This window comes from Lagopus muta, chromosome 25 (genome assembly GCF_023343835.1).
Source record: "Lagopus muta isolate bLagMut1 chromosome 25, bLagMut1 primary, whole genome shotgun sequence".
Taxonomy (NCBI): Eukaryota; Metazoa; Chordata; class Aves; order Galliformes; family Phasianidae; genus Lagopus; species Lagopus muta.
The window spans coordinates 3,810,069-3,821,434 of NC_064457.1; the positions used below are offsets into that span (position 1 = coordinate 3,810,069).

Here is an 11,366-nt window from a genome sequence, read left to right on the forward strand (position 1 = left end):
GGAGGAAGAGGCGGAGGCAGCGATGTGTCAATGGGATTTTATATATTAATGGTATCTAAAATCCACAGTGGGGTCTGGGGGGGGGGGGGGTTTCTGCCCTCTTCCCCCCCCACCCCGTCCCTATGGCAGCTTGGAGGCACCGCTGGCCCGGGGGGCAGTGCCAGACCCCCCCGTCCTGTGGGGACACAAATGGGTTTGTGTTAAGAATGGGGGATGTGGGGGGGGTCCCGGCCCTGTCCCATCCACTGCCCCCCCACCCTGGGTGGAATGGCCATGGGGGCAGAGGGGGGGGAGGCGCTATGGGAGAGGAGGGGGGACTTGGGCACCCATGGGGCAGGGATGTGGGGTGGGAGGGGGACAGGATGGAGGAGGGGCAGGGGAGGGGGGGGGTGGGAATAGGGTGGAGATGTGGAGGGGGGGTGGGGGGATGGATGGGGATGGGGTGGAGAATGGGATGGGGATGGAAATGGGGATGGAGGTGAGAATGGAGATTGGGGTGGAAATAGGGATGGGGGAAATTGGGATGGGGGGTGGAAAGGGATGGGGGTGGATGGAGTTGAAACGGGTGGGAATGGAGCTGGTGGATGGAAATTGTGATGGGATGGAGATACGGACACAGGGATGGGAGCAGAGAACATGGAGGAGCAAAGGGGATGAAGATGGAGATGGGAACAGGGACTGGGATGGGGATGAAAACAGGGACTGGATGGAATGGAGTTGGGGATGGACGGAGATGGGGCTGCAGAGGGGTGGAAATGAGAATGGAGATGGAGAGGGAAAGAGGATGGGGATGGGAGGAGATGGAGACGGGGAATGGGATGGAATTGGGACAGGACCTGGGATGGGATGGGAGTAAGGATGGGGATGGGGACAGGAGGCGAGACGGGGATGGGAGCGGGGACAGAAACGGAGATGGGGGGAGATGGAGGTGGAGGTAGAGATGAAGGAGACGGGGTGGAGATGGAGATGATGGAACGGAGATGGGCTGGAGACGCGCTGAGGTGGGGGCAGGGCTGGGGGTGGAGACGAGGATGGGGGCTGCGCGCTTACTTGACGTTGAAGACCATGAGCGGCCGCTCCTCCCTCCTCTGCCAGGGGCTCTTGCGGTCCCCGCCGTCGTCGCCGCCGTCTCCCCCGTCGCCCGCCTCATCCTCGGGGCTGCTGGGGGAATCCCGGGGCGGCTCGGAGGCGCTGCTGCACCCGCTGCCCCCGGCCCCGCGGCGCCCCACGGGCGGCCCCCCCAGCAGCGGGGCCAGCGCGCTGTCCTCGGGCGACGGCGGCCCGCGGGGGGGGGGGCGGCCGCGAGCGGGGCGGCCCTCTGTCGCCGCCCTGCAGGTCGATGTAGGAATGGCGGACGTGGGACGCGCGCCCGTCCAGGGACACGAACCAGGCGCGCGGCGCCACCAGCTTCTGCTCGGCCAGCGCCTGCAGCTCGCCGTTGAGCTGCGCCACCGCGGACTCGTTGAGCAGCACGGGGATGGCCACGGGGCCGCCGCCGCCGCCGCCTTGGGCCGGGGCCGCAGCCTGGCTCGAGCCGCTCGCCGCCGCCGCCGGGTTGGTCGCTTCCAGCTGCTGCGCGCCCTCGGCGGCCCCGTCCAGGCGCATGTAGCGCGCGGGGATGAGCAGGGTGGGCACCACGCCGCGGTACACGTCCTCCTGCGGACCCTCCAGCGCTCCGCACAGGATCAGCGGCCCCCGGCGGCCCCATTGCTGGCCCCATTGCTGGCCCCATGGCTGGCCCCATGGCTGGCCCCATGGCTGGACCCATGGCTGGACCCATCGCTGGCCCCATCGCTGGCCCCATGGGCGCTCCCAATGACGGCGGCCGCGGTGGCGGCGGTGGCGGCGGTGGCAGCGGGTCGGACGGCGGCACTTCGGCTCCATGGGGGGCGGCGGGGGGACCCTCGCTGGGGGTGAAGTCCTCACGGGGGTGGCAGCGGCGCGGCGCTGCGTTGGAGGACGTTTGGGGCGCGGAGGAGGGGACCTGCTTGAAGAAGTCCTCGCGGGAGCTGTCGAATTTGAGGACGGGGCTGTGAGCCTCCGTGTCCCCCCCCGAGGACGCCGTCTCCAGGTGGCTGCTGCAGATGAGGTTGAGCTGTGACATGGACGTGGCCTGGTCCCGCTTGGAGGGGTCCAACGTCCCCGACAACGGCAGCTTGCGGTGCTGCTGGCGTGGCTTCAGGCAGCGGCGCCTGTGGGGACAGCAGGGGGACAACGTGGGGAGCGTGTCCCATAACGGCCCCCATGGGGGTGGGGGTCCCATAGTCTGCTATAGGGCACCCAGAGGTGGTGGCCCCATAGCAAGGTATAGGACACTTGAGGTTGGAAGACCCCACAGTCAACTATAGGGCACCCATGGCTGGTGGTCCTGCAGCCAAACATAGGATACTCAGGGTTAGTGGCCTGATAGTCAGCTATAGGGCACCCAGGGGTGGTGGCCCCATAGCCAGGTATAGGACATCTGGGGTTGGAAGACCCCATAGTCAACTATAAGACACCCAGGGGTGGTGGTCCCATAGTCAGCTGTAGGGCACCCAAGGGTGGTGGCCCCATAGCCAACCATAGGACATTCAGGTTTGGTGGCCCCGCACTCCACTGTGGTGCACCAAGGCCTGGTGGTCCCATAACCAGGTATAGGACAGCTGGGGTCAGCAGACCCCATAGCCAACTGTAGGGCCCCACAGCCAGCCATAGGATGCTCAGGGTTGGTGGTGCCTGTGGCCAGCTATAGGGCGCCTGAGGGCGGTGCGAGTCGGAGGCCCCATAGTGAGCTGTAGGACAGGCAGGGCTGGTGGCAACTTATGGGATGTCTGTGAGCGCCAGGAGGTGTGGAACCCATAACCAGCTGTGGGATGTCTGCGGGTGCCAAGCAGGTGGTGCGCCCCATAACCAGCTGTCAGCCACCCCCCCGTGCCAAGCACACCGTGACCCACGGCCGGCTGCAGGACCCCATGGGCAGCGTGGGGCGGCCGGCGCTGACCTGCAGTAGTAGATGAGGAGGCAGAGCAGGGTGAGCACGAGCAGGGCCAGCGCGCCCAGGATGGTGAGCAGGAAGATGGTGTGGTACGCCGTGATGTCCTTCATGCCCGCAGCCACGGCCACCAGCCCTGCGGGGACACCGAGCTGGGATGTGGCACGGCCACCCCTGGGGACACCACAGCTCCCCAGCCATAGGGTCCTACCTGGGCTAGGAGAGGGCACTGCTGCCGCCCAGTAGCCCAACTGGGGGGCCACGAAGGTCCAGTAGAGCTGCTGGCCTTCCCTGCGGATCAGCCCCGTCCCATTGCGGACCCACAGCCCTATGGGGAGAGGCACCGTCACGGCGGGGTGAGACCCCAGCTCCACCACAGCCACCACCACTCCCCCATTCCCGCAGCCCCCATCCGCCACCCGCTCTCCTGTTCCTTACGGCCATCACCACCCACAGCCACCTCCCCACCCCACTCCCGTTCCCCCCCCCCCCGTCCCGCCGCTCACCGCTTTTGGGGTCAAACCTCCATGCAGGCACGCTGGTGGCCGCGACGGCGCCGGACTCAGAGCTGAGCGGGACGGACAGATGGACGGGCCCTGCCAGCTGCACCTCGGTGCCGTTCCCGGTGAACAGACGGACGCCGAGCGCGGCCACAGGCGACAGCTCCAACCAGGTGGCATTGGCTGGAGAGGAAGACAGCAGGGTGAGCAGACAGAGTCACAGAATGGCCCGGGTTGGAAGGGACCTCAAGGATCACGGAGCTCCAACCCCCTGCCACATTTCACAGCAGCCCAGGCTGCCCAGGGCTCCATCCAACCCGGCCCTGAACACCTCCAGGGATGGACGGGGCATCACAGCCTCTCTGGGCAGCTGTTCCAGCCCCTCCCCGCTCTCACAGCACAGAACTTCCCCTGACATCCAACCTCCATCTGCCCTCCCTCAACTTCAACCATTTCCCCTTGTCCTGCTGCCATCTCCCCTTGCACAGTTGCCTCCCCTCCTGTTTCAGGCTCCCTTCAGGCACTGCAGGCTGCACTGAGGTCACCCCGCAGCTTCTCTTCTCCATGCTGAACAACCCAGCTCCCTCAGCCTGCCTTTGGTGCTGCAGCCCCTGCTCATCTCTGGCTCCTTGCACCCTCTCCAACAGCTCCCTGTCTTTCTTGCACTGGAAGCTCCAGACCTGGACGCAGTGCAGCCAGGACCCTCCGTGCGCCCCCACCCCCCGTCCCGGTGTCCCCATACCGCTGCTGTCAGCCCCCAGGAAGGCAGGGAAGCTGCGCAGGTCTCGCAGGGCGGTGGCGGCGGTGAGCGATGCCCAGAGCTGGCTGTACGTGGAGCTGCGCGGCAGGCGGGCGGCGCGGCGCTGGAACTGCGCCCATGGCTGAGCCCGAGCGCCTGGGGGGGACGGGGACAGAGCTGTGGGGTTGTGCCCTGTGGGCAACTGTAGGGCATGGGGGGTGGTGGCCCCGTGGCAAGCGATGGGACATGGAGCGTGCTGCGGGTTGGTGGCCACGTAGTTGTAAGTCACCCAGGGTTGGTGGCCTCGTGGTCAACCATAGGGCACCCTGGGGCGGTGGTCCTATGGTCAACTATATGGCACACAGGGGTGGCGGCCCCATGGGAATCTATGGGACATCTAAGTGTGCTATGGGTTGGTGGCCACGTAGTCAACTGTAGGGCACCCAAGGGTGGTGGTCCTATGGCAAGCTATGGGACATCTGAGCACACTACGGCTTGGTGGCCCCGTGGTCAACCATAGGGGCACCCAAGGGTGGCGGTCCTATAGTCAACTGTATGGCACCCAGGGGTGGTGGCCCCATGGGAATCTATGGGACAACTGAGTGTGCTATGGGTTGGTGGCCACATAGTTACAAGTCACCCAGGGTTGGTGGCCCCGTGGTCAACCGTAGGGCACCCAAGGGTGGTGGCCCCACAGCAAGCCATGGGGCATCTGAGTGTGCAGCCTCATGGTCAACCGTAGGATACCCTGGGGCAGTGGTCCTATAGTCAACTGTATGGCACCCAGGGGTGCTGGCCCCATGGGAATCTATGGGACAACTGAGTGTGCTTTGGGGTTGGTGGCCACGTAGTCAACTGTAGGACATCTAGGGTTGGTAGCCCTATGGCAGGCTGTAGGACACCCGAGGGTGGTGCTCCCACAGTCTGTATGGCACTATATGGCACTATATGGCACTATATGGCTCTATATGGCACTATATGGCACTATATGGCACTATATGGCTCTATATGGCACTATATGGCACTATATGGCACTATATGGCACTATATGGCACTATATGGCTCTATATGGCACTATATGGCACTATATGGCACTACCTGGCACTACCTGGCACTATATGGCACTACCTGGCACTATCTGGCACTATATGGCTCTATATGGCTCTATATGTCACTATATGGCACTCTATGGCACTATATGGCACTATATGGCTCTATATGGCACTATATGGCACTATATGGCTCTATATGGCACTATATGGCACTATATGGCACTATATGGCTCTATATGGCACTATATGGCACTATATGGCACTATATAGCACTATATGGCACTATATGGCTCTATATGGCACTATATGGCACTATATGGCTCTATATGGCACTATATGGCCCTATATGGCACTATATGGCTCTATATGGCACTATATGGCACTATATGGCTCTATATGGCACTATATGGCCCTATATGGCACTATATGGCACTATATGGCACTATATGGCCCTATATGGCTCTATATGGCACTATATGGCACTATCTGGCACTATATGGCCCTATATGGCACTATATGGCACTATATGGCACTATATGGCCCTATATGGCACTATATGGCCCTATATGGCACTATATGGCACTCTATGGCTCTATATGGCTCTATATGGCACTATATGGCACTATATGGCACTCTATGGCTCTATATGGCTCTATATGGCACTATATGGCACTATATGGCTCTATATGGCTCTATATGGCACTATATGGCACTATATGGCTCTATATGGCACTATATGGCACTATATGGCACTATATGGCACTATATGGCACTATATGGCTCTATATGGCACTATATGGCTCTATATGGCTCTATATGGCACTATATGGCACTATATGGCTCTATATGGCACTATATGGCACTATATGGCTCTATATGGCTCTATATGGCACTATATGGCTCTATATGGCTCTATATGGCACTATATGGCACCCAGGGGTGGCGGCCCCATGTCAAGCTATGGCAAATGTCAGGGTTGGGGGCCCCACTGTTTGTAGGACATTTGGGTGCCCCACTCACCAGGGGGGGCCCAGCAGGATCTGCACCAGGTCCTCGTACAGGATGAGGGTGGCAGGGCGCTCGGGCTGCAGGTAGAGGCTGATGGAGGCGTACACTGTGTGGGGGGAGGGGGAAATGAGGGGGGGGGTCCCGTGCCCCCAATCCTTGCCCACCCCAACCCCTGCACCCCTCCCGCCCCCCCTTCCGACTCCCCCTGACCCGATTGCTCCACATCCCACCCCACGGCAAGGTGACCCCATTGATGCTGTCCCCCCCCCCCCCATGGTGACACGGCCGCCCCGGGGCAGGGCTGGCACTGAGCCCAGGGTGCCCCCCCCCGCCGGGGGACGTCACTGCCTGCTGTGGCAGCAGGGTCCCAGTAAGGGGCTGGGGTCTCCCAGTAAGGGATCGGGGTCCCCCAATAAGGAGCTGGGGGTCTTAAAGGGGCTCTGAGCCCCCAAGGAAGGGATTGGGAACCCCCCCAAAAAGGGTTGGGGGCCGCTTACAGCTCTAAAGCCCCCAGCAAGGGACTGGAAAGCCCCCAAGCATCCCAATAAGAGGCTGGGGTCCCCCAAAAGTGTCCTGAACCCCCAGTAGGGGATTGGGATCCCTTAGGAAGAGGATGGAGCCCCAACAAGGGACCCCTGCCCCCTGCACAGAGCCCCCAGTAAGGGATCAGAGCCCCCCAGGAAGGGGCTGGGGCCCCCCCAGAAGGGCCTCTAAGTCCCCCGTATGGGGACTGAGACCCTGTAGGAAGAAGATGGGTTCCCTATAAGAGATCAGAACCCCCAGTAAAGGATCTCATAACAGCTCTAAGCCCCCCAGTAAGCCATCAGGGTCCCCCAGTACAGCACTGGGAGGACCCCCACCACCCCAGTAGTGGGCTGGGGTCCTCCAAAAAGGCCCCTGAGCTCCTTATAGAAGGATTGGGCCCCCAAAAGGGGGGTTTTGGATCCCCCTAAAAGGGATCAGATTCCCTCAGGTAAAGGATTGGGGAGCCCCCCAAATGGGACTGGGATCCTCCAGTAAGGGGGCTGAGGTCCCCCAAAAAGGCTCTGAGCCCACCCAGTAGGGGATTGAGACCCCCAAAGAAGGGGTTGGGGCCCCCCATAAGGGCTGTGAGTCCCTCAGTAAGGGATCAGAGCCCCCTCAGCAAGGGACTGGGGAGGCTCCCCAAGCACACCAGTAAGGGGCTGAGCTCCCCAAAAGGGCTGTAAGCCCCCCCATAAGGAACTGGGACCCCCCTAGGAAGGGGGATGGGCCGCATAGTGGCTCAAAGCCCCCCAGTAAGGGATCGGGGTCCCCCAGCAAGAGACCGGGATGCATCCAAGCACCCCACTAAGGGACCAGAGCCCTACAAAAGGTCCCTGAATCCCCCAGTCGAGGATTGGGACCCCAAAAAGGGGCTCAGGACCTCCTACAAGGGATCGAGTCCCACTTCATTCCCACTTAGATCCCCCCCCCGGGGCCGGGGGTCCCAACTCACGCGGCAGTTTGGTGACACGCCAGGGCACGGTGGAGGTGACGAAGCCCCCGTCGGGTGGCACTGACCAGCACCCAGGTGCCCAGGCTGTAGGACAGAGGCAGGACCCCCCCCTCCCTCGTGGTCCGTGGTCCCGGTGGCCAAAGAGCCGCGGGGTCCCAGAACCTCCAGGTTGGTGTGGGGGCAGCGGGGTGAGCGCACCGCTCTCGTACACCTGTACCTTCAGCAGGACGTCTGTGGGGACACGGGGGGGTGGGATGCGTCCCAATAGGGTCAGCGGCACAGCATGGTGGGGCTGGGAGGAGGCTGGTCCCCCACTAAGGTGCTGAGCCACGTCCCACTGAGGCCCTGGGCATCATCTTATAAGGGTCATGGGTACCGACCCAACACGGGGTGGGACCCGGCCCAGCAAAGCCAGAGCATCCATCCCAGGAAGGGGCTGCGCCCCCCAAAAGGGCTCTGAACCCCCAGCATGGGACTGGGACCCCCGCTAGGAAGAGGATGGGTTCCCTATAAGGGATCAGAACCCCCAGTAAAAGGATCTCATAACAGCTCTAAGGCCCCCCATAAGCCATCAGGGTCCCCAGTACGGCACTGGGAGCACCCTGAGCCACCCTGAGCACCATCCCCAACTGCGACAGAACCCATCACAGCAAGGTCTCGGGCATCATTTATTAGGGTCATGGGTACCAACCCAACACGGTGGGAGCCGGCCCAGCAAAGCATGAGCACCCATCCCATAAGGTCATGGGCACCATCCCAAAATGTGGTGGATCCACCCCACCAAGCTGGTGAGCCCCATTCCAACACGTGGTGGGACCCCCCCATAAGCTCATGGGCGCCTTCTTATGGGGTCCTGGGCACCACCCCGACACGGGGCAGAGGCGGCCCAGTAAGGCTGTGGGATCCGTCCCAGTAAGGACACTGGGATCCTCTCATGGGGTCACAGGTCCCAGCCCAGCAGGGCCCCCACCCCCAGCCCACAGAGTGACAGCCCCCCTCCTCCCAACACCCCCAGGTGCCCCCCCACAGCACACAGTGGGATTCTGCCCATCTCACCCCCACTGCGGGGCCCAGTGCCCACACACAGCAATGGGGCCGGGTGGGCACAGGAGGGGGGGGATCCCAGCCCCACCCCCAGCCCCCCCCCCCCGCCGGCAGATCCCGCACAGACCGCGCAGCCCGCGGCATCCTCAGCTCGCTGCCGTCACCATGGCAACGACCTCATCCATCCCCCCCCCCAAATCCCCGAATGATTTCGGGACCCCCCCCCATCCCGAGCATCGCCCTGACCCCCAACCCCCCCCCCCCCCCCCCAAATCATCCCCCGTTGCGGGGCGGCCCCGAATGTCGGTGGGCGGAGGGAAGCGATGCGCTTTTGGGGCTGGGGGCGGGGGGGTCCCGACTCTTGGGGGGCAGCTGTCGCTGTGTGGCACGGATGTTCCCCCGCTGTTGGGGACAGGTGGCACGGGGAGGGGGGGGGGGGGGAGGGGAGGAGGGGGCACCACGTGTCCCGCGGCACAAAAGTGGGGTCCCACCCCCCCCGCGCCAGCGCCGCCCGAACACCGCGGGGGGGCTTTGGGGAGCGGGCAGGGGTCGTGGCGGGGACCCCCCCCCCCCCCCACCGGCACCCGCGGCCACACCGCCCCCGTGGGGACGGCCGCCCCCCCGCCCCCCCCCCCCCACGGCCCGTGGGCCCAACCCCCGTCTCACCGTCTCCCCCCCAGCGCCCCCCCCCCACCCCACCGGTGCTCCCCGTTCACCCCCAGCGCCCCCCGCCCCACCCCATCCCCGCCCATCGCCCCCCTCCCCACCCATCCCCCCCCCCGCCCACCCCGCGGTCCCCAACGCACCGCCTACGGCCCCCCCCCCACCCCACCCGCACCCCGGGACCCCCCCTCCGACCCCCCCGCAGCCCCCTCCCCCTCCCCAGAGCATACGCCCCCCCCCCCCCCCCACCGCACGGCATCCCCTCCCCGTCTCCCCCCACCCATCACCCCGCGGACCCCCACCCCGCAGCCCCTACAGCACTGCTTAAGGACCCCCCCCCGCACCCCACACCCATAGGGGGACCCGCCCCCATCCCCGCAGCGCTGACATCCGCGCACCCCGACGGGGGTCGGTGCCGCCCCCCCCCCCCCCCGCACACAAAGCACTCACCCATCGCCCCCCGCCCGCCCGCAGCCGACAGGAGGAGGAGGAGGAAGAGGAGGGGGGGGGGGCGGCGGGGCCGCATCGTGCCCGCACCGCTCCGCTACGGCTCCATGGCCGCCCCGCACCGCCCCGCACCGCCCCGAGCCCCCCCCGCCCCCCCCCCACCCCGCACCGCGAGGGCCGGGCTCCGCCTGGCGGCACCGCCGCGCACCGCCGAACCCGCGCGTGAACGCGCACTGCGCGCCCCCTACAGGGAGACCCCCCAGAGGGACCGCCCCCAAAAGGGCCCCCCCCGTAGGGACACCTCATAACGAGCCCGGTCCATAGGGACCCCCCATAGGACACCCCCCCCCCGTGGACCCTCCGTAGTGAACCTCCGCAGGGACATCCCATAATGAGCCCCGCCAACAGGGACCACCCCATAGAGACCCTCCCACAGGGACACCCCATAGGGACCCCCTCCCCCTTAGGGACCCTCCATAGTGGACCTCTGTAGGGACCCCTCCAACGGGACACCCTATAGAGACCCCCCCATAGGGCCCCTCCATAGGGCACCTCATTGTGACCCCCCCCTATAGAGACCCCCCCCATAGGGTCTTCTCCTCCAAACACCCCCCCCTTCATAGGAACACCTCATAGGTACACTCCATTGTGCCCCCCCCCCCCTTAGGGACCCCCAATAAGGAGCCCCCAAGTGCCCCCCTCCCCCCATAAGTGAGGCCCCTCCTTTAGGGACCCCCCCTACAGGGATGGACACCCATAAGGGCTGCCCCCATAGAGTCCCCTCCTTAGGGTCTCCCCCATGGGAACCCCCCCATAGGGACACCCTGTAGTAACCCCCACTCAGGACCCCCCCCATAGAACCCCCCCATAGGGACATCCCAAGGACACCCCATAGTGAACAGCTCCCCATAGGAGCCCCCCATAGGGACCCCCCCCATCGAGAGCCCCCAAAGGGACCCACCCCATAGGAAGCCCTGCCCATAATGCCCCCCCCCCCGCCCATAAAGACCCCCATAGGGCTCCCCACATAGGGACACCCCATAGGGATACCTCAGTGACCCCCCACCCACAAGAACCCCCTCTTAGGACCCCCCCCATAGTGAACACTCATAGGGATGCCCCACAGTGACCCCCTCCCTCATAGTCACCCCCCCACAAAGAGACCCTGTCCATTGGGACCCCCCCCCCACATAGGGACCCCCCATATAGGGACGCCCCATAGCTACTCTTCCTATAGGGGCTCCCCAGAGGGACAGCCATAAGAACTCCCCCCAAAGCGACTCCTCCTTGGGGTCTCCCCCACACAGAGCCCCCCCACAGGGACACCTCCATAGTGAACCCACCTCGGGTGCCCTCTCCATAGGGACCCCCCATTGGGACACCCCATAAGGACAGAGGGACACCCCATAAGGGCTTCCCCCAGGGCCCCCCCTCAGTAACTCCCCCCCCCAAGGACCCCCTCCAT

General features: G+C 64.4%; 1 protein-coding gene across 1 annotated transcript; it reads right to left on the minus strand.

The window, feature by feature from the left end:
• Positions 1-79: 79 nt before the first annotated feature.
• On the minus strand, positions 80-10,042 carry LOC125684693 (protein FAM171A2-like). The gene is given in 14 exon segments (XM_048927071.1): positions 80-175; positions 1,051-1,295; positions 1,297-1,734; positions 1,772-2,192; positions 2,981-3,107; positions 3,183-3,299; positions 3,478-3,654; positions 4,214-4,374; positions 6,292-6,376; positions 7,748-7,793; positions 7,795-7,857; positions 7,859-7,927; positions 7,929-7,978; positions 9,905-10,042. Coding segments are annotated over 14 exon segments (2,130 nt in total). The 5' UTR covers positions 9,981-10,042; the 3' UTR covers positions 80-120.
• Between the last annotated feature and the right edge of the window lie 1,324 nt (positions 10,043-11,366).